General features: G+C 47.6%; 1 protein-coding gene across 1 annotated transcript; it reads left to right on the top strand.

Moving 5' to 3' along the window:
- The first annotated feature begins 24,595 nt into the window (after positions 1–24,595).
- Positions 24,596–26,023, top strand: LOC101960277 (lymphocyte antigen 6D). Its single transcript, XM_013366269.3, has 3 exons — positions 24,596–24,644; positions 25,028–25,126; positions 25,647–26,023. The coding sequence occupies exons 1-3, from the start codon at positions 24,596–24,598 to the stop codon at positions 25,829–25,831; spliced, it is 333 nt and encodes a 110-aa protein (XP_013221723.3). The 3' UTR covers positions 25,832–26,023.
- Positions 26,024–26,619: the final 596 nt, after the last annotated feature.

Below are 26,619 nucleotides of genomic sequence, written 5' to 3'. Positions count from 1 at the left end.
TCTGTAATGCACAAACATACAGAGGACATGACATAGTCATGACCTGAGTCCCACAGTGACAGAGGGAATGTTAGCTCCTCCCTTGGCCATGGTTCCCACTCTGTACCACTGGAGGGTTGTAGGCACTTATTTTCAGCCATGGCCTCTCCTTTACCATAGAATGGCCAAAGGCTTCCTGTGAGAATAAGAATTGTCCCAATATCTCTTCTGATTGTATGATGGGGGTACACTCCAGGGAATTTCAAACACAGCATCCTGGTGCCCAGCACCTGTAACTCCCTCCCTTCTAAATGGATCCACATCATCATCAGGTTTCTAAGAAACAGAAATCCACCAAGGGTCATGGGGCATCAATTCCAAGTTTGAGTCATGGGAAATCTAATTTAGTCTTGTTCCATAGACAAACAGCAGAGGGCACTGCTGAAATCCCAGAGGTTTGAAGGAAAAGTTAGTGTGGTAGCAGGCAGAGACCTGAGGACCCCATGAAATGGCAAGGAGCTGGCATTTCTGTGCTTCCATTTCTAAGTGCCTCCCATAGGAAAAATGCTTGGGTTAAAAAATTCACTGATGCACAAAATATATAAGAAGCAACGATGCTGTGAAGTGGCTAAGAATTTGTTCAATGCCATGGTCATAACCACAGGAATGAACTTCTCTTTCTCCATGTCTTTAGGGAAAGGCAAAGTCACTTTCTTTTGTTTTATGTGTAGTTTAAAGCAAAAGTTTCCTCCTATTCTTCAATTAAAATTTGGAGACAAGATCCCAGTAGTATGAACAAAGAAGCATCTCAGGAGGCAACATGGACTCAATAGCTGAGGCTACTGGAGCAGAGAGAAGAACAGACAATTCAGCTTTGAGGTCTGGAGGGGACACTCACTAACCTAATGCATGTTCACTGAGCACCCTGTGCTCACTGTTGAATGGAACACCAGGAGCTGATGACTTTCCATTTCCTAAGGAACTTCAAGATTTAACTAACTATCCCAGGAGACTCAGGACCATCATGCTTGTGCACATATAGCTAAGTAGCTGCTCATCACCTTCCCACCAAAGGCGAGAGACAGATGATACTGAGTTCTTTGAACTGATGCAGAATTTAAATATTTTTAATTGTTTATGCTCTCCTGCAAATACTAGTAGATTTATCAACTTCAAATTACCATAAGGAAGAACTAAAGGGGAGAAAGATAAGTTAAGCAAAGTAAAAACATGACAAGAATTCAACTTCCAAATGACCTAAATGCACTTGCAGCTTCTGGGCATTTTCCAGAATCTGGATTGGGGCCTGGGAATGCTCAGTGACTCTCAAAGAGGGGAGCGGGCACACTGGGGAAACCAATCCTGGGTTTTGGCACCAAAAAGGAAGGAAAGGAAGAATGCTAAGATGGGTGAGTGAGAAATGAAGGACAGAGATCAGGCAGAGATCCATATTCCATTGTGGCACCCATCCCTGCATTCTGCTGAACGTCCTCTCTACCACTGGACATTTCAGGTAAGACCCCTATCTCCTGTGGAATTAAAAAACCTATGGGTCCTGGGAAGTGACCGCTGATTGTCTGGCACTCCCAGGGTTACTGTGTAGTTGGGAGCACCCTATAGTCGACTGGGTCTATAGGTGGTTTTTTATCTTAGTCTTGGGTTTTGAGAAAAAACACCAAGCATGATTGGGAGATGTTCCTCTCAGCCTTGGATTAATCTCTATGAGCTTCTGCCCCTACTATGTGGTCCTGGCTGGGCACCCAAGGGCCTCTACGGGCTCCTGCCCAGATGCTTACGCAGTGGTGGTGATGACACCTGAGCATAACCGTCCTCTCAACTAAGTGATATTAGAGACTGGGGGACACGCCACCTCCAAACTCATCTCCTACATCTCACCATAGGTGGCTCCTTGTCCATTCCCTCCCAAAGCCCCTTAGGCTGCCTCCTGGCTAACTTGGGTTTCTCTCTCTCTCACCCTGGACCTAAATCCCCAAAGCTTATCAGCTTGTGCAATCAGATCTGGCCTCAATATCCCTTGGATAATGACTCTAAATGGCTGCTTAATGGCACTCCAGATCCCAAAATTATCAGGGATATTTTCAACTATTGTGAGTATTTGGGAAAGTGATCCCTCTATCCTTCTGTCCATCCTTCCATATTGTCCCTGTGTTCTTCCTGTTGCCCAGTCCTAGTTCTGCTGGCTCTTAAACCCTCTCTTCTTGACCTCAGGACCCACCCGAAGCCCCAGACTTCAACCCCGCTGATGAACCCTCTCTCTACCATTCTCCACCTTCTGCTTCAACTCTTCTGGGACCTCCCTCACCTACTTTCAGTCCACCTGCGACTCTCTTTCTCTCTCACATGGCCCCTTCTACCCAACCCGCACCTCTGCTTTCCTTTTGTGATGTAGCAAGGTTGGAGGGAGTTGTGTGGGTACACATGTCCCTTTCTCCCTTAGTGACATCTTCCAAATGAAAGGAGGCTAGGATTCTTCACCTCCAATCCTTTGGGGTACATTAAGGAATTCCAATACCTAACCCAATAATATGATTCAGCCTCCCATGATCCTACCCAACACTCTCCTACCTGAGGAACACAGGCAAGTTTGGGAGCAGGGTTAGGGAACAGCAGTTTTCCCCAGCTCCTTCCAGACCTGTGTCAGGACTTACACTGAACGGTAAATGGAAGAAGCCTCATATTATACTAAACCAAAAAGTAAATTGTATGGTATTTTACTAATTATCAGTTGGTCATTTTTTCTAGGACTCTTGTTTTTTTCTTAAATTCCATATTTTTTTTGAGCTCATGATTTTGGTCCTAGGTTAATGTTTTTCTGATCTGTTCTGTTTTTTATTTTTTATTCAACTTTGGAGTTTTTAAAACATCTGTAACATTGCAATGGAGATTCACCTCTGAAATGCTACAAGGCCTTTACTCTTGTATGTGTGCACACTGTGTGTTGTGTTTGTCTGTCCATATGTGTGTGCGTGTGTCCATTTGTCATCTACATGATATCAAGATTGGCAGAATTGAAATGAGTGCTCATAATGGGTTGTTAATAAAAGTCTAAGACTATAGGACAGTGAAAAACTTTCCTAGTTTCTTGGAAAATTAGGTCAAATAAGAATGTTTGGAGATAAGATTAGAGATAGATTGACACCAAGTAATAGTAGGCCTTGTATGCCAGGGTAAAGAATAAGTTTTGAAGGAAGAGGTTCATCTTTTAATTTGGAAAGTTTTCAAACATCAAAATGTTGAAAAGACTTGTTACTCATTATAGTTACAGTTAGGAGACTTCCCCAAAACATAAACATCAAGGACGCTGATTTTGACCTGATATATACATACATACACACACATATGTATAACACCCACTCCATCAAAAAAATTTCTCATTAAAATAACAACATTAAGACCAGGAGGAACCTGTAAGGAATTTATGCATGAGCAATATGGAAACTTTGCTAACAATTTTGGGTTTGGGGTTTCGTTTGTTTCTTTGTTTTGGTACCAGGGGTTGAACTCAGCGGCACTTAACCCCTGAACCATATCCCTAGCCCTCTTTTGAAACAGAGGTCTCACTGAATAGCTTAGGGCCTCACTAAATTGCTGAGGTAGGCTTTGAACTGGCGATTCTCCTGCCTCAGCCTCCAAAAGCGCTGGGATTATAGGTGTGCACTACCATGCACAGCTTTTTCTAGAAGTTTCTAAACTTATCTGTTCTATATATCTTTCTAGTTATTCATTTATTTCCAATTGAAAAGTTAATCAGAATGGGTGATAGCAATAGGAAAACACTAAAGTAGTGAGAGTAGTTTGATGGCATGACTCTTGGACAGCCATGTTATGTATGAGACACTTCATAATATGGAACAGAAAACCTTCCTTAACTCCCAATTATACCAATTAGGAAACAAACCCACTTAAATTTGTCTCCTACAAAATTTCTAACATGATCTATCAGATTGGCATAACCAGGAAGTAAAAATTTGCTGTCCTTTTGTTTTAATCTACATTATTTTGTGAACAAATCAGTCACCTCCATTGGCACACAACATTTGTAGTGCTGGAAGTCATGATACACCTACTTCAAGACATTAAATATTCAACTTAATAGGGAGATAGTGACAACTAGAAAAGGTTTCACCTTAAACTCTTAGTTGCCTAAACTCTCAAAAAAGAATTAATAAAACTGCATAGTTTTTGCAAGGATCCAAACTCAAGTATGATTTGGGACACAGAGAGTTAAAAATATTTTGGAGGTTAAGTTGGTATAAGTGTCTAAAAAGCTTCTTTTGCTCTAGTTCTAAGGAAATGCTCTCTTTTTTTCTAATAAAGCTTTCCACAGAAGACAAACTGTACACAATAAACAAGGTAAGTATAAGGAAGAATTACAGCAGTTCATTAACTTTCAATAAGTTATTCACTTGGACATGTAACAGAAACTTTATGAATGTGAAGTGTGCTTCAAAATGCTGATCTGTTAAAATTCCATAAAACAAGCCTCAAAATGCAAGACATTTGTGCCAGCTAAAGGAAATAACTAAAGTAGCATTTCCAGAGGGACTAGTGCAAAGGACAGAACAAACTACAAATCAGCAAGGAAAGAAAAACAAAACATAGCAGTGTTAATAATTTACCATAGTTACTGCTCTTGAAACCAAAGTAGGATTACAGTTGTTATCTCTTTACATTTATGTGTGTTTTCATCATCTCTACAATGAGGTGTTTAGTGTACACTCATGTGTGCAGAAAATCAAAGGCTGCAGGGATTTGTCTTAGAACACTAATTTTAACTTGTAAATTTGTATTTCCTTATTTTACATAATCTCTGCATTATGGTTTCTTAAAGGAAAAACATGGAAATTGGTTTATTAAATATCATGAAGCATTCATATTTCACATTTCTATCTTCTATCTTATTAGTAAGCTTGTTTGTTTCCTGAGCACACTGTAGTGCTTGTTCATGTGAATTATGAAAGAAAAAAGTAGAACTTCAGAGGAAACCAAAAATAACAAAGAGGCACCCTGTTGCCCTGTGAAAAAACACTGGACTTAAGTCAAACACATAGGCCCCAGGCCTAGTTTTCTCTGATGTAGCTGTGGAAACTTATTCGGGTGGTTTAACCTTTGTTATATCCGGGCAATGGGGATGTCAATACCTACCCTGTCCTATCTTAAAAAGTGGATATATGAACAAATTGAACTAATGTATGTGGAAGAATATCATAAATTTAAGTACTCTGCAATTTTAATGAATTATTCTTGTACTCCTATGAAACAGCTTGGTATTACTAATACAGAGAATTTTCATACTAAACATATTTGACATTCTAGGTGATTGAGCATGAAATCAAATCAGATTTGGCTCAGAGTCATCTCTCCAAAGGCATGTAATCATCTTGGTATTCTGGGTAATTTCCTCTAATAAGACCCCCTTTTACACAATGCATTGCAGTGAAGAGGACTTCTGAAAGTAAATAAGGCCATGTCTTAATATATTCATATATATAGTATGTTCCAAGACATTTTGGGGCATTAGAAGAATTTGAAAAATTACTAACAGTTGTTTTTTCTTTGGTATTTTGGCAAGATTTCTAAGGAAATTGACAGAGAATAACCAATAACATCATCAGAAAGAAACTAAAGGATGTTTCAAAGTAACTTTTCAAGACCCAGTGATCACCTATTGGGTCCCTGTGTCTCCTACTGTGTAAACTCAATCCAAAAGAAAGGGTGCTGGCTCAAGAAGAGGCTCTGAGTATCTGCCTTTGACTGTTTCTGAATATGAGACTCAATGCCCTCAGATCATGAAAAGGGCCTGGATTCACTTCAGAAATGTTTTTTTAATGCCAGTGGAAATAAATATCGAATGAGCCACTTATATTTCTTTTAATTTGGAGGATTAGAACTTTACAAACTATTTTTATTATTACAAATTATCATGAAAGCCCTGTTGGATGGCATTCTAGCTGAAGGGGAAACTGACTTTTTGTACTGGTAGGAGATGTCAATTTATTATTGTGCTTAGATCTACTAACCATCTGAGGGAATTAGAAGTCAACAACTGTATCTCTGGTTGATCTTTGCATATTTTAATCCAAATATGGTAAAGGACAGGGCTACAGAGGGGAGTGTCCACATAATAATAAAGGGATCAGAACTTGTAACAGAAAATGTTTAAAGTTCTCCACTCAAGGGAACTCTGTACTTTGTACTTTGGTTAAATTCTCTTTTAAATTTAAATTTCTAAACTTTTCTTAAAGCTTCCTTTCTTAAGCTTCCTTTGATCTCTTCTGAATTGCAGAAATCAGATAAAACTATTGGTAAAATGACCTCTCATTACATTACTGAAGAACCTATAAAAAAGATTACTATTTTTGGAGGAACTCATGGGAACCAGCTAAGTTCCCATGAGGCTCTAGAAGTTTGAGTCTGTATCCTTAAGTGTTGCCCTACAGCCCTTGGGTAGAATGACACTCACATGTCCCTTGTAACTCCGCCCTTTCTGACCTTTTTTGGATGGAACTTTCTAAGAATGAGTGTCCTCCCAATAAAAGCCCACTTCCAAATGTGCTTGCTCTCTCTCCCACCAGCCTCTGGAGACTATCCCTCACTCTCCCATTTGGGGAGCTTGAGGCTGAGAGCAGAAGAGCCATCCTGAAGCTTGATTAAAGGTAAAGTGTGTGTCTGTGTTTTATTTGGTGTCCCTGGAAATTCACACGAGTGACCTGGAGTTTGGCTGTCCCCATGGGCCAGGGGCAGCAATGAGCACCTATTTTTGACTATGTTTTGAGAACTTGAATTACCCAGGGTGAAGACTGGGGAGGGGAGGGGAGATGCATTTAATGATTTATCTCCATAATAAATAACAAGTGCACCATGACTTCAAAGAAATTATAAAAAGATTAATGGAAAAGTTTGTTCAAGGTTGAAATGAAATGGTAAATTCTGCTTGAAATGTCCTACCTGTGACTAGCCACATAAATGAACATATTATTTTGCAAGAATACCAATGCAATATCAGTTATGTGGAATCAAATGGAGAAAAAAAGATTTTTCATGTATAAAAGTTTTAGATGTTTTCACTCCCCTGACAGATTTTTCCTATTAAAGATTTGGGAACTGGTTCTTTGTATGCTGTATTCTTATTGACTATTTATGTTATCTTAGCCAGATGTTGAAAATCCAGCCTCTACCTCAGAGCAAAGCCTGTCCAAGGAAGGGACATGACTTCTGTCCTTGGAAAGACCCACAGAGCACTGCTAGGCACATTCCCACCCTGCTAAGTTGTTTATCTACAAATAACAGGAGAGATCTGCTAATCCAGGTGTCCTTGACTCAGTCAGGCTAGGTGACTGACCATAGCAACCCCCTAGAAGCCACCAATCAGCATGAGACAGGGAAATACCTGGGATGCCAGATGACCTTCCCAGTAGTTTATGGTGGTTGATAACTTGTTGGGAAACCATGTAGTTCAGCATGTACACCCCTCTTGGCTTAAACCAATCAGTTCAAACGAATCCCCGTCTCGTAGTAACCAATCATCCCTACCTAACTTTTTGCTGCCAGTGAATGTGCTAACCATGTTTTAGAGTTGTTTTATGAGTTTCCCGAGGTGTGTGATGATTTGCTAAGAGATGCTATGATGTATGTGAAGTCCTCGCCTTCCCCAAAGAATGTATAAAACTTCTGCAAACCCTGGGCTCTAGCCTCTCAGTGTCACCAGTTGCTGTGTATGTGCTTGGAGGACTGAGCTAGCTCGCAATAAACACCTCTTTGCTGTTTACATTGATCTGGGTCTCTGGTGGTCTTTTGGGGGTCCTGAATTCCAGCATAAGAATGTTATTAATCTTTTTCTTTCTGCTAAGAATAGCAAAGAGATATCAGAGGATTTGCCATATGAAGTGAAAAGGGCTCAAGAAATAAATCATTTATTTGGTCTAAAAAGTAGTGAAGATTCCTATGACATCATTTTTTACTTCAAAACACAAGTTCTAACACTGGATGCAAACTTATTCTTGAAGATTCCAGGAATGACTTTTTAATTCAGATGTTTCATTATATTAAGGAAAAGTCAATGTTATTAATTTATAAGTTTACATAAGTCATTTATAGGTGTGAAACGACAAGAACAGGGTCAGAAAGGAAGGTCCAAGAGAAATGGGCTCTCTTCCACAGCTGGGCTGGGGGGCTGGGTGGGAGAGGCTGTACCCAGATACAGAGGTGGTGGTGATAGGCAGGAGAAAAGAAGAAACAAGTAAAATACAAATATAAACAAAATGATAAGACCTTGTAGATGCTTTTGCTTATAAAATTATAAGTTTTATTCCAAAAGCCACCAATTCATAAGCTATTTGATAAAAAAAAAAAAAACAAGTGAATGTCAGAGTTTTAAATGGTATGGTTGAAATATCAAAATTATACGGATTTAGGAAGCTCAAAATATTGTCATTTTCAGTGGTAAAGACATTGTCTTCCTTTAGTCCTGCCCTTGTCACCATTTGATTGGGATTACCCAACACACACCCAATCATTTGTCATATACTTCATAAAGCTAATTATTTTAACATTCAGGAATCTGTTGTAAGAGGGGTCCGGCGGAGCGTCGGAGGGAGAGACCACACAAGAGACTTACTTCATGCAATTGGCAAAAGGGGATTTATTGGGGATCCATTCCAGCGCGCTGGGGCTCCGTGCTCACTCAAGAAGGGAGAGCAGCCCAGAACCCCGAGCTGAGGTCAAGCAGAGCTTAAGTACACTTTCTGGAGAGGGCGGTGGGCTTTGCATACATCAGAACAAATCATCACAAGGCGCGGGAAAATTGAACAACAACTCTGAGACGTGATTGGCACATTCATTGGCGGGAACAGGTTGGGCAGGGGTGATTGGTCATTCCTAAGCTGGTTACACATTCAAACTCATTGGTTCGGGCCCTGTGACGAACTTCACAGGGCCCTAGGCTAAATGGCCAGTAGGGCATTGTTGTTTTAACTATCTCAGGAATTTCAGGTTCTGGGTGTAACAGAGGAACTTAATAATACCTAATCTTTTACATTCAAGCTTTCCAGCTTAGAAACTTTACCCTTTCACTGTTGAGATTAAAAATTCAGGCTTCCAGTGTCTTTAACTAAAGAAAAAATTCTAAAAAATAGCAAACAAGCAAAAACACAAATAACGGATTTTGTATTTGATTTTATATAATAGATGTTCTTCCTTCCTGAGAGCTAAAATGATTTAGTGGGAAAAGTTCGACCCAGGTAGCCAGAAGCTAGGTTTAAATCTTGTCTTTCTCCTTCACTAACCTTGAACAAGAAGTTCAACTCTCAAAACAGCATTCTTCATTTTATAAAATTGGCATAAGAATACTCACCCCATATGGCTGCTAAAAACTTTAAATGAGAAAAGTATTCAAAGCATTTAGGCTAATGTCTACCCTGTGGTGAAGATTAACTATTACTTTTGTTCCCCTTGACTTCTGGACATTAAGTTGGTAGTGGCTGTGGTAGGAGATCCTTATGCTTCTGTTCTGTGTTGCTTATTCAGGAGAGCTGAATGTTTCTGTTGCCAGACATGGAAGCCTCAAAATTGATTCCCAGTTATCAAAACCAAGAGACCTGACTCAAATTTTTACTCAAATAAGCAGGATGAAGGGGAATCACCTGAAATTCATAGAACCTGAATTACAGAGGAAGAAACAAAGCTTTTTAAGGGACTAAATAAGTTAAATAGTAAAGGTAACCAAGGACGAAAACCAAAATAACTGAATCCATTCAGAAGGAAATTTTATTTCCTATTCTTCGGTTATGTCTCTGTAGAATTGTTTAATGTGCATTTGAGGAATGACAGTGACCTGAGAGGTACTTCTGGCCCTGTGGGGAAGAAGTGGTTGTAATGAAATGTAAATAAAAATATATGCCATAACCCAGATGCAATGTCAGCCTTGGCTCCTTTGGAAAATCCATACTTTAGATGTCCCAGGCCCTCAGCAAGGATGGCCTGGCTCAGCCTTGCAGAGTGGAGAGGAGGTCAGAGGTACAGTGGAGGCATCTACCAAGCACTTTCCAGGTCAGTTTGGGCAGCAGAATATGCAAGTCTAGGCTGCTTCTGCTGGCTTCAATTTCCCTGCTCACAAACTGCAGAGCTGCCGGCCTGGCTCCAGGGCTGATATTGATATGCTCGAGTTCGGGACCCCCCCAAAAGACCACCAGAGACCAGGATAGATGTAAGCAGCAAAGAGGCATTATTGCGAGCTAGCTCAGTCCTTCACACACACAGGAAACTGGTGACACTGAGAGGCCCTGAGCCAGGGTTTGCAGCAGTTTTATACACTCTTTGGGGAAGGCAGGGACTTCACATTCATCATAGTATCTCTTAGCAAAAAATCACACACTGCAGGAAAATCATAAAACAACTCTAAAACATGATTAGCACATTCACTGGTGGGAACAAGTTGGGTAAGGGTGATTGATTAGTACCAGAGGGGGATTCCTTTGAACTGATTGGTTTAGGCCACGAGGGGTGTACATGCTGAACTACATGGTTTCCCAACACGTTATCAACCACCATAAACTACTGGGGGGTCATCTGGCATCCCAGGTATTTTCCCTGTCTCATGCTGATTGGTGGTAGGTAGGGGATTGCTATGGGTCCTCACCTAGCCTGACTGAGTCAGGGACACCTGGCTCCCCAGATCTCTCCTGTTATTTGTAGACAAACAACTCGGCAGAGTGGGTCTGTGCCTAGGAGTGCTCTGTGAATTTTTCCAAGGACAAGGGTCAAGCCCCCTTCCTTGGACAGGCTTTGCTCTGAGGTAGAGGCTGGTTTCTCAAAAATGGAGTCACATTAGTTTCTCAAGTTCTCCTGTGCGTCTCCATGCAGGCCACCTCTTCCTCCTGCTCTCACCTTCTCCACCTTCCCCAAGGTTTCCACAGTGATGCGTGCTTTTTTGAAACACAATAAAGGAAGAATTTAATTGCAGATAGAATGTTTTCCCAAAGACCCTGAGTGTGAATTAGCAGCCAGGGTCACCTGGTCACTGTTGTGATGCCTAATTGACCCCATAACTGGGGCCTCTGGGAGCCTGCCCCCAACCATAGAAGGTCTCCCAGTAAAAACTGCAGGATCCACACTTTTGATGGGGGAGGATGAGGCAGAGGAGATGTGGGATCCCTTAGCTCTACCATTGGAGGAAGGGTCTGGGTTTGGGGAACACACTCAGGTGTAGGTACCCCAAAGGTGAATGAGGAGAAGTTCAGGGCTCAGATAGCAAAGTTCTCCATGCATGCAGCATTGGGAGGGTGAGGAATAAGATTGGTCTGAGCACCTGTTTTGAGCCCCACATCTTCACAGATGTCCCCAGTGACATTCATGATGGACAGCCCCAGAGCCCTGGAGAGAAGTAGAGCCCCATGAGGGTGAAAAACCAGCCTCTACCTCAGAGCAAATCCTGTCCAAGGAAGGGGGAGTGACCTTTGTCCTTGGAAAGATCCATGGAGCACTCCTAGGCACATTCCCACCCTGCTAAGTTGTTTATCTACAAATAACAGGAGAGATCTGCTGAACCAGGTATCCTTGACTCAATCAGGCAAGAAATCCCCTAGCAGCCACCAATCAGCATGAGACAGGGAAATACCTGGGATGCCAGATGACCCTCCCAGTAGTTTATGGTGTTGGGAATCCATATAGTTCAGCACAAACACCCCTCTTGGCTTAAACCAATCATTTCAAATGAATCCCCCTCTTGTAGTAACCAATCACTCCTTCCCAACTTGTTCCCGCCAGTGAATGTGCTAATCATGTTTTAGAGTTGTTATTTGATTTTCCCGCCGTGTGTGATGATTTGCTAAGAGATGCTATGATGTATGTGAGGGTCCTTGCCTTCTCCAAAGAATGTATAAAACTGCTGCAAACCCTGGGCTCGGGGCCTCTCAGCATCACCAGTTGCTGTGTGTTCGCATGGAGGACTGAGCTAGCTGGCAATAAACATCTCTTTGCTATTTACATGGATCCTGGTCTCTGGTGGTCTTTTGGGGGTCCCAAATTCAAGCATAACAAGGGGAAAGGGGTCCTGGGAAGTTGGACAGTGGACTGCAGCCAGGGAACCTGGAGTCTGGGGCTAGGCAGGAGGGCAGATGCTGACCTGGAACCTTCCTCCACTGCAAGCCCACTCTGGTGGTGAGCCTGGCAGGACCCAGGCAGGTGCTTCAAGACTCCAGGTCAAAACTTACATGGGGAACCACTCTTTCTAAGCCTGTTTTGTTGCTCAAATTTGCCTTAAAAAGGATCTTTTGACACTGAGTCTTAACAGTCTATTGCTTCCCCTCTGAGGAGGGATCAGATCAGACCAAAGTACAGAACAAATCCATCCCAGTGACATGGGCCCAGCCACTTGATGGACAATCAGTGATGTCTTCAGAAAAAGTTATTCAGGGATGGGGGAATTGTCAGAATGAAGATGGCCACATGCCAACCCTACCCAAAACAGGCCTTGCCTAGGCTTCAGAGCAGGGTTCCCACATTCTCCACTAGGTGGAGCAAGTGGGCATCTTTGCCAGTTGGCTTTGCCCTCACCAGCTCTGGGTATCCTTGAGGGGATCTCAGCCCCACAATAAAGCGCCAGATGACTGCGAGCCCCACATCCCTCAAGACTGCAGGATGGACAAGACAGGGGGACTGTGACAGGGCTCAGTTAAACTCAGAAAATTTTAAAGTTCCAAATTTCTTTTTTCTCAGTCTCTGCCATTTCCTGCCAAGGTCCCAGCTCCCTGCAAGCACCCATCCCATGCCCAGGATGGAAGCTTAGACTAGTCAAAGCCCTGGCCCAGGAAGAAATGCAGGGCTGGACGGAACTGACCATGCTCCCAGCTTCTTTCCTGTGGATGGCAGTACTTCTGTGGGAGAGCAGAGGCAGATGAGCTTCTTCCTCTAGTTTGGCCAATTTGTGATTAAATTCATTTTTCCTTGCTATATTGTGTCCTCTTATTTCTGATGCTGGAGGAACCACCCCCCCACACACACACACACAATGCAGTCAGCAAGGACTCCAGATTCTTGGGCCCAGAAATACAAAGATCCTCACCTGTGCCTGCTCACCTGCTGGCACTCCAAAGGGTTTCTATCCCACTGACCATGAGCTTCTCACCTTTCTTCTCCTCTCCTCTGTATCAGATTGCTACTGCAAGTCCTCCTAAGGGCATGGATCCCCCCACCTGCGTGGACTACCCCAAGCTGCTCCTGGCCTTTGGGGTGGGTTGCTGGGGCACAGTCAGGGCTGGAAGGAGAGTTCAGAGAGGAGGGCCTCTGAGCCCCACCCTGGAGGCCTTCCCCATGGTCAATATCCCCTTCTTCAGTTCTGCATTGAGGCAACAGCTGGAGTCCAGCCCACTGGAGAAATGTGAAGGACATGGGACAAAATCCGTGGGAGGGAAACCCCTGGCATCTGGGTGGGCAGATGGAAAGGCCTTTTGGGTGAGGGGAGAAGAGAGCCCATAGCTCTAGGGCATGGAGATGCTGAGTTGTGCAATATGGCTGTTCTCCTGTGGGCAACCAGGTGTACCCTGCATGACAGGCGGAACAAGAGCTGGGATCCTGATCCCTTGGTGAATCACTAGAGGGAGCTGGGGCAGGAGGGTCTCAGCAGGGCCCAGGAGGATGAGAACCAGGGCAGCATGAGCCCCTCCTCCAGGACCCAAGGCCCCCCATGGCCATCCCACACAGCACAGGTACCATGAGTGACAGCCACAGGACACAGAGACACATGTGCACAGAACTTTCCATATACTGACCATATAATAAGCCACAAAAGGCTTCAACAACATTCAAAGTATGGTGTGGGTATGTAGTATAATGTGTATGTATGTGGTATGTATGAAGTATGTGTGTGATGTGTGCATGTCGTGTGTGTGTTGTGTTTGTGTGTGGATAGTTGGGTGCTGTGCATGCTGTGTGTTGTTTCTACAGCACATTTTGGACAGGATGGTGTGTTTCTTGGCATGTGAGTTGTAGTACTTGGTGTTGAGTGGGTGCATGTGACGTGTATGTCTTGGGTTGTGAAATGTGTAAGGAGGTGTGTGTGCACATGGTATGTGCATGTGTGTTTTGTTCCTCAATTTCAATTCCAGGGTGACTGTGCCTTTGCAGAGCCAGACCCTCAGGATCAAGGCCAGCAGAACTGGTGCCACCATTCCCTCTGGTGGCAAATGTGATCCCTGTGTCCACAGGACAGCCTGTGGCAGACCAGGAACCCCTGAGAATGACATAAGTCAAGGCCCAAGTGTCCACTCCAGAATTCCAGTGTCAAGATAGCAGTTGGCTGATGGGGCCCGTGCCCAGTAAAAGCGTAGCTTCCGGTGGCCTCATGGAGGAGAAATTCAAAGCCCTACTGCCTTCCCTGTGGCCATCCTGGGAAAGCCTCCCACAGCTCTGCTCATGCTCATGCTCACAGACCCCAGAAGCAGACTCATGTGTTTCTGGAAAGGCCACAGGGATGAAAAGCCACTGAAACCAAGACGTGTTCAGTGGCCATGTTTATAATAACTGGGATTCTGCAGCTGCAGCCTCCAGTGCTCACACCCAGTAGAGATGGGTGAAGTAGGAAGCCAGGGCGTGCTCGCCTCTGGCCAGTGACTCTGACAAAGGCTCTGGGGAGACAAGAGGTCACTCTCCATACCTTCCCCACTCTTATTCCACTGCTCAAAGCTTCAAAGTCTGAGATGGGGGAGGGGTGGCCCCAGTTGAGATCACAGGAGGATAAAACATGGGGTCCCTTTCCAGCCTGGGAGCTTCCTCCTGTGCATCTGGGGTGACACCTACTAAAGGGAAGGGTCTTGACCAGGATGGGTCCCTATTCTGAGGCTCCTGGACCAGGGTGCTGTCTATGAGAGGAATGCCATCTTTCTTGATGGATATTTTTGGTGTCCCCCTACACACCCTCCCAGAACACCTACAGTGCTATGATTGCCCATGTGGATTTGTAAAACATACATGGGGTCATGAGTCCTCCCACAAACAGCCCCAACAGCACCCCATCTGGTATGAATCCTTCTCTGTCCCGTTTCCTGCTGTTTCCAAGGATTCGAGTCATCATGTGGCCTTGGCAGGGGTGGGTATGGTGTGGCTGAGGAAAGGAGGCCATGCAACTGCCAGGAGAAGATAAGCCCCCGCCAGGTGGCAGGGCAGGCTCTGCTGAGACAGCAGGGTCCCAGCCACCAGGGCAGCCATGGGATGGCAGATGAAGCAGGAGAAGTCAAAGGCTTGGGCCACTTCCCAGATGCCTCTGTCCCGCCTATTAGGTCCAACTGACCCCTGAAGAGTCAGTCCTCATGCTTTCCCTACAGGATGAAGACAGGGCAGTCCCTGGGTCTTCCCTGGCAGACAGATTGCTGGTCAGATCTGGGTTTCAGAGAAACATGAAGAATTGTTTAGTGTAGGTGTGTCTCATGCAGCATGAGGAGTGAATCCCTGCAGGACTGCCTGGAGGACAGAGTGCTCCACAGGCCCCATGTTAAAGGCCAGTCACCAGATGGTGTTCCTGGGAGGTGGTGGAACTTAGGAGGTGAAGCCTAGTGGGAGGTTTCATTCAGGTCACTGAGCTATGTACTTGAGGGGACCCTGTTTCTTCTTTTTTTCCTCTTGCATCCCAGACATGAGTTGTGAAGATTGCTCTGCCACAGGCTCCTCCATGATGTGCTGGCTCATCACAGGCCCCAAAGCAACCCTTGATGGAAACCTTTAAAACTGTGAGACAAAATAAACCCTTCCTCTTCCTAGGTCTCAGGCATGGTATCACAGCAATGGAAAGCTGACTCTCACATCCACATCAGCCTCCCTGTGGCCCAGCACTTGCTTTCCCAGCCACACGGCCAGGAGGCATGAAAGTCAACATCCCCAGGGACTTGTGTGTGTTCATTCCCAGTCTGTCTATCAACAGAAGAAAGATGGACCCAGTGTGACACACTCGTCAACAGCACATCACTCAGCAGCACAGAGCAGAGAGGACAAGCACAGCCCCAAGTCCATGCCGAGTTCAGAGCAGTGTCCCCTGTCTGATCCTACTTAAGGAAGTGTCATTCCTTAAGTAGGATCAGACAGGGCACACTGCTCTGATTTCTCTTGAGCAAGAGAAATCAGAACAGTGGTTACTGGGCAGGGATAGCACAAAGACTTCAAGAGAGTGGTTGCAGGGGTGTATCCCTGTGCAAAGTTTATGGGGTGCTCTTAGAGGGAGAGTTGTGTGTTTCCCTGTTTGTGTGTATTCTTTGTCTTCAGAGAAATACAAACAATGGTGTCATCAAAGCATTCAGAATAACATCCCAGAGGGCTGGGGATACAGCTCAGTTGGTAGAGGGCTTGCTTTGCATATAGAAGGCTCTGGGGTCAATCCCCATCAACACATACACACACACACACACACACACACACACACGTCCAAAAATGGAGTGAAGCAGGTCTCAGGTCTCAGAGGTCATCAGAATTTCTATGGGGGCTAGTTCTGGTGGGAGGAAGGAGCACTTCCTGGGGGAACAGTCCCTATAGAAGAGCAGGGCAGTGATCAGGTCAGAGGCTGGGAGGCTGGGAGGATAGGAGGATGGACAGCAGGACAGAGGGGCAGCAGCTGGAGCCTTGGCAAAGGCAGCTGGGATGGAGGGCTGGACAGATGGGAGTCTGGGTACTAGGTTTGGACCAGCCCACCAGTGGCAGCTTGTGGGGCTGGGGCACCAGAAGGCTGCTGCAGATGCCAGGTGCATAGTTAATTGATTGGGAGGATGAGAAGGAGCAGGCTTGGAAAAAGAGAAAAATCACAACTATTTGGTAGAAGGTGACTGGGCAACATCCAGGTAGGGATGATCCCAGGACATAGATTGGGAGGGACAGTGAAGGACAAGCGGGCATAGGAAGGGGCAAGACGGGGTGGGGAGACAAGAGGGACTCTGGGAGGGGGCTGCAGAACCATGTTCAACAGGGACAGTGGGAAGAGAGAGGGAGAGGTGGTGAGGAGGGAAGAGCCAGAGCAGGAGGAGGGAGAAGTGAAGACGGGGAGAGCCCACGTGGGCAGCTCTTGGCATCTGGGAAATAACCACAGCAAGGCCAGCACACATGTCCGGGGCCTGAGCCAGCCACACTCCACACGTTACTCCATGCTCCTCAAGGCTCCCTGGCCTCACAGGGGTTGCTGTTCCCTCCAATTTGCAGATGAGAAGACAGGCATCGAGCACACAGGAGGCAGGTGTGTGGCCAGGATGGGGACATGGGTTGGCTCCACAGTGTGTTCCCAGGCTCTGAGCTGTCCTCCTACCTCCAGGTGGTGGGGCTGGGCTGTGAGGGGTGGGCAGACGGCCTGGGTGGGGGACCTTAGGGACTCTTCAGTTTGGGCAGGATTTGTGGTGTGGGCTGTGCAGTTGTAGCTTCAGGACCTTTGGTCGCCTGGTGGCTGCTTCTCAGGCCTCATCCACAGGGAGAGGGCGGATCCCCCCAGTCATGTGGATAGGCCCACTGCCTGACGTTTCCTGGGCAGACACAGGTGTCCTAAGTCTTCTATGGCATTGCCAGGGTCCAAGGTCCCTGGGTGTGTGCTTACACAGTGGCGGTAGGAGAAAAGCCAGGAGCCAGAGAAATAAGGAGCGTGCCTGTGGGCTGCTGACCTGGAGTCCTGCCTCTGGAGCTATGGAGAAGCCATGACTCACTGGAACGTCAGAGTGACTCAGGGGACCAAGGCTGCACACGGCCATCACTGCCATGGAAACTCTGATGCTGCTTGGTATACAGTTGGCTGGCTATGGTGTAGCATGCTGTAGGCGCTCCCTCCACCCCTGGAGAGGGCTGGTCCTGGATCCTCAGGTGGGCCAGTCTAGCGCCTGTGTTCATCACAGTTCTCTAGTCCTTGTGTCTGGGCCACAGCAGAGCAGCTGGCCTGCACAGCCTGGATAGTAGGAAGCCCAGGAAAACCCTCCCACCCCTATCAAGAGGGTCAGTCTGCAGCAGACAGACACAACATGGAGGTGAGCATGCTGTGAACTATGCTAGAACTGTAGACCGTGTCTAGGGAGCACCAGGGCAGTTATACCTTAAGAGGATCTATGTGTATCACACTCCCCCAAACCTTAGGAAGTAGGTGCTGTCTTGAGACCCATTTGACACATAAGGCAACTGACACATAGAGAAGTTAAATAACTAACTCGAGTTCACACAGCAAGTAAGTGGCAGAGTGTATTAGAACCAGGCACACTGGATTTAGGTTTCCATCTCCTCATCCTGTTCTGAGATTGATAATATTAAAGTACACAGGGAATGTGCACTGGATTGGGGCACAGGGACGCTCTGAGCCAGCATGGCTTAGGGCATGTGTCTGCAGTGAATAAGTGGGTGGTGGCAGAGACAAAAGCAAGAGGGTCACCCTGGCAGACAAGAGCTGCTCTGTGACAGACACCGCAGCAACAGTGTAGAGGTGGGATTCTGGGTGGGAAGAACTTTGGGATCAATTAGATATAGAGAGAGGGATGCACAGAGATGTCTGGCTTGTGTGGGCTTTCCTGTCTTCATGTGGCCTGAGGACACAGGTTTGGGAAGGACAGTCTTTGGGCGAGAACAGCATCTAAGAGGTCAATCTGCAAGGCATGGAGGGGCATGAAGAGCCTTTGGAAAGAGTGGGTAAAGGTGAGCAAAGTGGGTGGAAACTGTCTGACCCTCACAGCCTTTGGGGCCAGAGTGTATGAGCCTGTGGCAAACTGCAGTGTGTCCCCAGACACCACCCAGAAGGTTATCAGAGTGCCAGATAAATGCCCCTAAGCTGGCGCAGAAGAGAGTTTATGAATTTGTTCATTTCAGTGCTGAGGACTGAACCCAGGGGCTCTGTACATTCTGGTCTGTGGGGAGCCACTCTGAAGGATTCCCGCCTTCCTTCCTGATGCGGGAGGCTTTGCCAGTCACTACATTTTGTACTGACCTGGACCTTGCTGGGTTCAGGAAGTTGAGGGCGTGTCTTCAGATGTAGGCGTGTCACCCTTTGGGTTGAAATATACTCACCTGTTCCTTGTAACTCTGCCCCTTCGGACCTTTTTTGGATGGAACTTTCTAAGAATAAGAGTCCCCCCAATAAAAGCCCACTTCCAAGCATGCTCTCTCTCTCTCTCACCAGCTTCTCGTGACTTTCTCTTGCTCTCCCATTTGGGGAGCCTGAGGCCAAGAGTGGAGAAGCTGTCCTGAAGCTTGTTTAAAGGTAAAGTGTGTGCCTGTGTTTTATTTGGTGTCCCTGGGAATTCACATAAGCGACCTTAAGTTCAGCTGCCTGCGTGGGTCAGGGGCAGCACTAGTCAAGTGCTTTACCTCTGAGCTCAGTCACAACCCAAGAAAGTGTATTTAGGGGACAAATGGGTGGGTCATGGTAAGGTCACAAGAACTAAACGGAGCCAGAAATCAAGGGAAATCTGGAGACATTAGAGCCAGTAGGTCTGCGTGTCTGGGCTGGTGTTTGTAAACCCATGATTCGGGAGAAGGCATCCATGCCATTCTTGGGCTAAGCTCATTGTGAGACTTATTCCATTTACTCTCCAGTCACCTTAGGTGAGTCCCATGACCACCACACTGAGTAAGTAAGTGTGGCAAACTGAGATGACTAACATGGTATTGAGCACGCTGAAAATAAGAGTTGGAGCTGGGATTCAAGTCCAAGTGTTAAGGATCCTGAAGACTGAGCTTTAACCACCATCTAGCATTGACTCATGCCAACTGCAGCTGAAACCATGATACACTCCTTCACTGCCTTTACCACCACTGCTGTTAGCAAATCACCACTATTGCTCTGTCTCCACCATCCCCATCATCTCCACTATCACCACCACCATTAATATCACACCACCATTACTGCCCCCATCACCATTGCCATCACCTTCATTAATAACAGAGGCACCACTACCTTCACTATCATTACCATCACCATTACCATTACCAGCACCAGCAACACCATTATAACCATCGTCACCACCTCCACCACCACCATCATCACCACCTCCACCACTCCCTTCACCACCTCCATCACCACATCCACCACCTCCATCACCACCTCCACCACCTCCAACCCCATTACCATTACAAGCACCAGCAACACCACTATAACCACCACCACCATCCCTACCACTACCATCACCACCACCATCACCACCTCCATCACCAACACCATCACCACTGCCATCACCAACACCACCTTTACTATCATCACCACCACCATCACCATTACCAGCACCACCACCATACCACCATCATCACCCCCATCACCGCCACCACCAACCTTCACTATCATCACCATAATTAGCATCATCATCATCATCATCATCCCTACTATCATCTCCTTCCTTAATACCATCACACCCTTAGAACCATCGCCACTACTGTCATCACTATCATTATCACCACAACCATCACCATCATCACCACCATTAACACTATCACCACCACCATAAAAGAATCACTGTTACTATTAACATAAACAAATCTTTTTTTATCAGTAATTACTTTAAATGTAAGTGAATTAAACTCTCCAATCCAAATACAGAGATTGCCAGAATGGAAAAAATATATCCCCCTTGATCCAATTATATACTCTCTGCAAGAGACTCACTTTATTTTTATTATGTATTTATTTTTATTTATTTGCTGTGCTGGGGCGCAAACCCAGGGCCTTGTGCCTGTCAGGCAAGTGATCTACCACTGAACCACATCTCCCACCTGAAACTCACTTTAGATCTAGAGACACAAACAGGTTGAAAGCAAAGAGAAAAAAAATCCAGTAAGTTGTGACCCGCAGAGAACAAGGATGGCTATTCTAATAGGAGTCACAATGGACCAGATCAAAAAAGGTTACTTGGGACAAAGAAGAACAGTGTATACCAGTAAAGCTTCAGTCAGCAAGAAGATCAGTTATAAACGTGTACATGTATGAAAATACATGTGAAAAGGGAGGAAATGCAGACACACAACACAACATGGAAGAACCACGAAGAAACTGCACCAAGTGAGACCAGCCAGGAATTCCACTCCTCTGAGGTCCCTAGGAGCCTTGGGGACAGGCAGTGGGTGATGAGTGCTAGGGCGGGGGTCAGGGAGGGGTTAGTGTTAATAGGAGGGAGCTTCAGTCTGGGAAGATGAGGAGGTCCTGAGGATGGGCTGTTTATGCCACTAACCATACACTCAAGAGTGGTCACTGGTCAATTAGATGGGATGTGCGTTTTACCACAGAAACAAAGTTAAAAACAAACCAACACACTTTGTCTCAGTGCTGTTCCTGGCTGAAGCCTCCCTGGTGTGCTCCAGGTCACAGTGACCTAGATCCCAGAGACCAAGGGGCCAGGTGGAATAGGCAGCTGTCACTTCTTGTGTGGAGGAAGTGCCAGGGACTGGCTGCATGGGAGAGATGTGACTCAAAGGGCGACTGTCAGGACTGCAATCCTGCCAGAGAGGGATGGCTGGGGAGCACCCAGGGCAGGAAATGGGAAGGGCTCTCTGGGAGCAGCGGCCTCTCCATTGACAGAGGTCAGATCCCTTTGAGGAGTCCCCTGCCTCCATGATCTGACCCTGCTCCTGTCACTGGGGTCATGAGCAACCTCCCCTGCAGAACTTCTAGGCTGGTTATCTTTCTCTGGGTCCAGAGGCAGGACCCTAACAACCTGGTCTCCTGTGGCCAGTGTAACAAACAACAAGAAAAGTAATGACTATGGTCTGTCACTTCAGGGGGTCAGAAGCTTGCAATGGGTCTTTCTGGCTGAAATCAAGGTGTGGCTGATCGGTTCCTCCCACAGGCAGAGGGACAGCTCTGCCCTTGCTCCTTCCAACTTCCAGGGGCTGTTCTGGAGTGTCCCTTTTCTGCTTCTGACCTCGCATCCCTGTCTCTGACCTCTGGCTTCTTACTTCCCTCTGCAAAGACCCTGTGATGACATCAGGGCCCCTGGACAATCCAGAATCACCTCCCCACATCCAGATCCTTAGCTTCATCCCCTTGCCGTGTGAAGGAATGTGGCCACAGGTCCACAGGGTTAGAACTAGGATGTCTCTAGGGCATTTTTCTGTCTACAGAACTATCAGCTGCCTGCTGTACTGTTCAGGTTACCTAGGGGATGAAGCTCAGTTACAACACAGACATGATAAGCAGAACTTCTGGGCTGGTCACCTGTGACTAGTCCCGGTATTGTCTTGACTCCCTTCTCGGAATGTACCGTTCCTCTTGGCTGACCCCTGGCCTTTCCCGCTAGCCCATAACATGACGCAGACAGGTGGCTGGAACTCCCTGCCTGGGAAGCGCAGTGAGGTCAGCTGTCTCCTAGGATACTGGGAGGAATCAGGGAGATTAGATGGTGCTGGAAGCAGGTCTTCCCCCTCCTGTCACTGCTGAGCCTGGCTGCTGGCCAAGTCTAGGCTCAATCATGTAGGGTGTTCCCAAGCTGCTCCCAGAAATCTTGACCAGTCCATCAGGCTAGGGGGGGGGTCTCTTCGGTCACCAGCATACCTATTGCTTCTGGGTCCCCAGGAGGGTGATGACTATCCCCATACAGAGAGCAGATATGAGCCCACAACACCAGGGATATCTGTTTCCTCACAGACTGGAAGATGCAGTCCCCTATGTGAAGGGCAATCCTCACACCCAGGTGTGACCTGGCTGGTCATATCCCCCCTTAGGGCCTCAGTTTCCTTTTCCATGAAATGGGTTCATTACTCACATCGGGAATCCTGGTAGTTTAAAAGAAAGACCAAATTCCCACACATGGCACACTGAGTATTTATTTATTTTTTATTTTTTGTCAGAACCAGAACCCTGTCAGGCCACACAGGGCTGGTGGAAACTAAAACCCTTCCAGAGACCCTTTCCCCACCCCCAGCATCCCCAGCAGGTGCCTGCCCCTCACCCCTATTTTCCCTTCTGGTTATGGAGGTGATGTGTTCCTGGACTCATCTTCTATCTCTCACTTGCAAGGGGAAATAGCCCTGCCGGCGATGTTGGAGGAGCCAAGGACCTGGGTTCCATGGACCCATCCATCTCTTACCTGCTACATGGCGTAGGGCAGGGTCTGACCCACAGGGCACCTTGGCTTCTGGATCCATGAGGTACTTGGTGAGGTGTCAGTGCCCAGGGCCAAGGAGTCCTGGCTAGGCATGGTGGCAATAGAAGGGGACCTGAAGGCAGGGAGGAGAGAACCTATAGCAATCCAGAGGAGCACTTCCTCCTAGTCTCTGTGGCACTAGGCAAAATGCAGCTTGGGCCCCAGTCCAGGCTTGAGAGTGTGGGTCTGGACTCAGGTGTATAGAGCTTCCCAAACTCTCGAAGAGAAACAGCCATGCTGTGCAATTCATTCCCAGAACCCCCACACCTGGGTTCAAGGGGCTCTGGAGAGGCAGGTTGGGCTCAATTGACTGCCTCTGTGATTAGCAGCAAGCAAACAGCCTCTGGCCATCTGGGCTCCTGGGGTGGAAGGGGTCTGGCCAGTAGTGGTAAACTGTGGAATCTCCCAAGGTCAAAGGCACCTGGGCCTGAGTCCTTGGCTCAGGGCCACTAACAGCCTGTGGAATCCAGTCTCTACTGGTGGTGGACAGGGGGTGGGTGTCGAGCTGAGACCCCCTGGGTATGCAGTCATGCCCCCGCCATCAGGAGGGCTCTGTCTTAGCACTTGACTCCCTTGATTTCTAAGGGACACTCATACCCAGTCATATCCTTCCCTCTGGTGTTTCTGCACCTTTGAAATTCAGACAGAAGGTACACACTATGTCCTCTTCATTCTTGTACGGACACAAAATAAGTCCCCCTACAGCCCATGGTGTGGTGAGGCATGGTGAGGCACATCAATGTGACACCTCTCACCCCTCCTTGGCCAGTGTCAGTCACACTGGGCCCCTACCATGTCCCCTCTGGGGAGGCTGTGGCTAACCGGTCCCACAGAGCACCCAGTGACTGTGCATCACATCTACACCCTCGCATGAAAAAAGACCAGCCCCTGTGTCATGGGCTGAACTGTGTCCCCCAAATTCATATGTTGAGGCCCTGACTGCCCAGTCCCTCAGAGTGTGACTGTTTGGAGATGAGGTCTTTAAATTGGTGACACAGGCTATGAAGTCACTAAAGTGGTCCTGATCCAATCCTCCTGGTGTATTTGTGAGAAAAGGACGTCAGGACATAGATACATAGAGGGACAGCCATGGGAGGACACAGAGAGAAGATGGCAAGGTGAGGCCTCAGAGGAACCAGCCCTGCAGGCACCTTGCCCTCAGTCTTCAGTGTCCAGAATGGGGAAGATGCTTCCCTGTGGTTCTGACCCTGTCTGCAGTGTTTGTTATGGTGGAGCAGATTATGCTGCCAGGGAGGGGCCCCAGCAAGAGGCAGAGCAGCATGATTGTCCTGGCCCACAGAGGGAAGTGGGGAAGTAAGGTCCAGTGGCTGGCGGAGGCCTGGGCCAGTCAGGTGAATTCCAGAAGTGTTCATCATCTAACCACACCCCCGTGACAACACATGTCATTAGCTAGGAGTGAGCTAGGACTGACACCCCACCCACCACATCTGGCGGGGGCTTATAAAAGTCAGCTGGCCTCATGTAGGCCAGACATTTGCTCTGTACCTACCTACCTGTTTGGACTAGGGATGCGACACCTGCTCTGGTTGCTGCCTCTGTTCCTGTTGGCATGGCCAGGTAAGCTTGTGGGTGCCCTGCACTGTGTCCCCAGGGCTCTGAGGACCCTGGCTGCCATCCTGAGAGTCTGGGCTGACGTACGTGGAAATGCCCCCAGAATGATATGCCCCTCTGCTGCCCAGAGGAAGGAGTCAGGGCACAGGGCAGGACTTGCTCAGAGCCTGAGTTTCCTGCCCTAGAGAATGCATGGTGCTATGACTTCTGGTGTGCTCCCAGAACCAGCAGTGGGCTGACTGCCAGGGTGGGCAGGCAGATGGGGGAGTCAGAATGAGGTGGAGGGTTTGGGAGGTGGGTGCTTTCCAAAAAGCAGGGTCCACACCTGTGGGGTCGATAGCTGTGGAGTGGGAGGCCTGGGTCCCTGAACCGAACCATCTCTCCTCCAGTCCAGGGCCTGAAGTGTCACCAGTGCTTGGCATCAGGAAATTGCTTCCAGCCTACGTCTTGCAGGGCCGATGCCCGATACTGCCTGACGACCTGGAACAGTGAGTATCTGCCTTCCAGGCAGGTGGGGGTCAGGGTGGTGTGGGATGAGATGTGGATCTGGCACCTGGAGCCTCCAGCAAAAAGGCGAGCCTGGGAAGTCCCCCATTTCTAACCTAGGCACTGAGATTGGCCGGCAATTGTTCAGGTTAAACACTGTGATTGTCTCTACCCTGAAAAATGGGCACAACGCTGCTGCTTTCTTCCAAGTGGAAGAGCAGACAGGATATTCTGTCCACTCCACACGCTGCACGGGAAACACAACAATTCAGATTGTTCCCAAGGGTACCAGCTACTCAGAAAGGAAGAGGGAGGGGAAGTAGAGTAGCAGGTAGAAGAAGCCCTGGTGGTGGTCATATGCTGGGCCCTGACCCTGGTCAGCTCCTGCCATGCTTCCCTGTAGGGGTGGAAGAGCAAGGAGGAAGCATCAGGCAGGCTGTCCGGGAGGCCTAAGTGTTTTGAGAGGGGCAGGAGCGGATTCCACAGATCTCAATAAACAGCTCTATATCTTGCCTCTTCCAGGTCCCCCAGGACAGAAAACGCTTGTTATAAAGTCATGTGCTTACACCTGCCCTGGCTTCCAAGAGAGCCTGAGTTACTCCAGAGCTTCCTGTTGCAACACAGACCTCTGCAACAGCTCCGTGAGCCTCAGTGCCAGCTGGGGGTTGCTGGTCCTCAGTGTCTGGGGTGCCTACCTCATCAGGTAATGGCAGAGCTCAGTCCAAGGCACGCTCAAGAGTACAGAACTAGGAGTCTGGAGCCAGGTTCCACTGGTGGTTGACATGCTTTTTGGCCTTGGTGTGGCACTTCCGCACTTCCAACCAGAAGGACTCCAGGAGAGAATGAACACATGAGTGGCCCTTACAGGACACTAGACACACCACTCAAGGTCATTTCTGCTGTCCAGTTTGCTGCATTCTGATCACCAGCCTGAGAGCTGGCCATCTCCCAGCCTCCAGGGGCCATGCGATTACATGGTCCTGGTTATACAACCGTTGCAAAGCCAGGCTGAAGCAGGAGCCTCTGGAAGTCCAAGCCATTGCTCCTCTTTCCTGGTGTTCCAGGGCTCAAACTCCTAGCAACCTCAGAGAACCTGGGCTCTGTGCCACCACCTCAAGTGAGCAGGATCCTTGGCGGACACCAGTGCTGCTGTGAGGCAGGCCAGGGACCATGGAGAAACGCCAAGCCTTCCACTGGCTGGAGCAGGGGCAATTGGCCATGTGGGGACAGAGGCACCCCTGAGCATCACGTGGGGTGGTGTTGATGGCAGCAGGAACAGCACAGATAGCGCATGCAAACCCCGGCGTCACCTTCTGTCTAGGGCTGGGCCTGCCCACCCACATCAGAATCTCAGCTGCGAGAACTTCTGTACATGCTGGATCCAAGAGCACAGGGTTAAGAAGAGCAAGGGCCAGGCCTCACCCAGCTGTGAAGCTACTTCAGAGCCAAGCCTGAGGCCTGCCTCCCCTCACTGCCTGTAACTTGGATGATGCCT

Source organism: Ictidomys tridecemlineatus, chromosome 3 (assembly GCF_052094955.1).
Source record: "Ictidomys tridecemlineatus isolate mIctTri1 chromosome 3, mIctTri1.hap1, whole genome shotgun sequence".
Lineage (NCBI taxonomy): Eukaryota > Metazoa > Chordata > Mammalia > Rodentia > Sciuridae > Ictidomys > Ictidomys tridecemlineatus.
Note: the sequence above shows the minus strand (reverse complement) of the source record. Positions and strands in the feature narration are given on the sequence as shown.

Bases quoted from the DNA above. Each gene is read 5' to 3' on its own strand.
- LOC101960277 (XM_013366269.3), top strand. From the start codon at position 24,596: ATGCGACACCTGCTCTGGTTGCTGCCTCTGTTCCTGTTGGCATGGCCA. The intron at 24,645-25,027 runs GTAAGCTTGTGG...TCTCTCCTCCAG, and splicing joins GTTCCTGTTGGCATGGCCAG to TCCAGGGCCTGAAGTGTCAC. The intron at 25,127-25,646 runs GTGAGTATCTGC...TGCCTCTTCCAG, and splicing joins CTGCCTGACGACCTGGAACA to GTCCCCCAGGACAGAAAACG.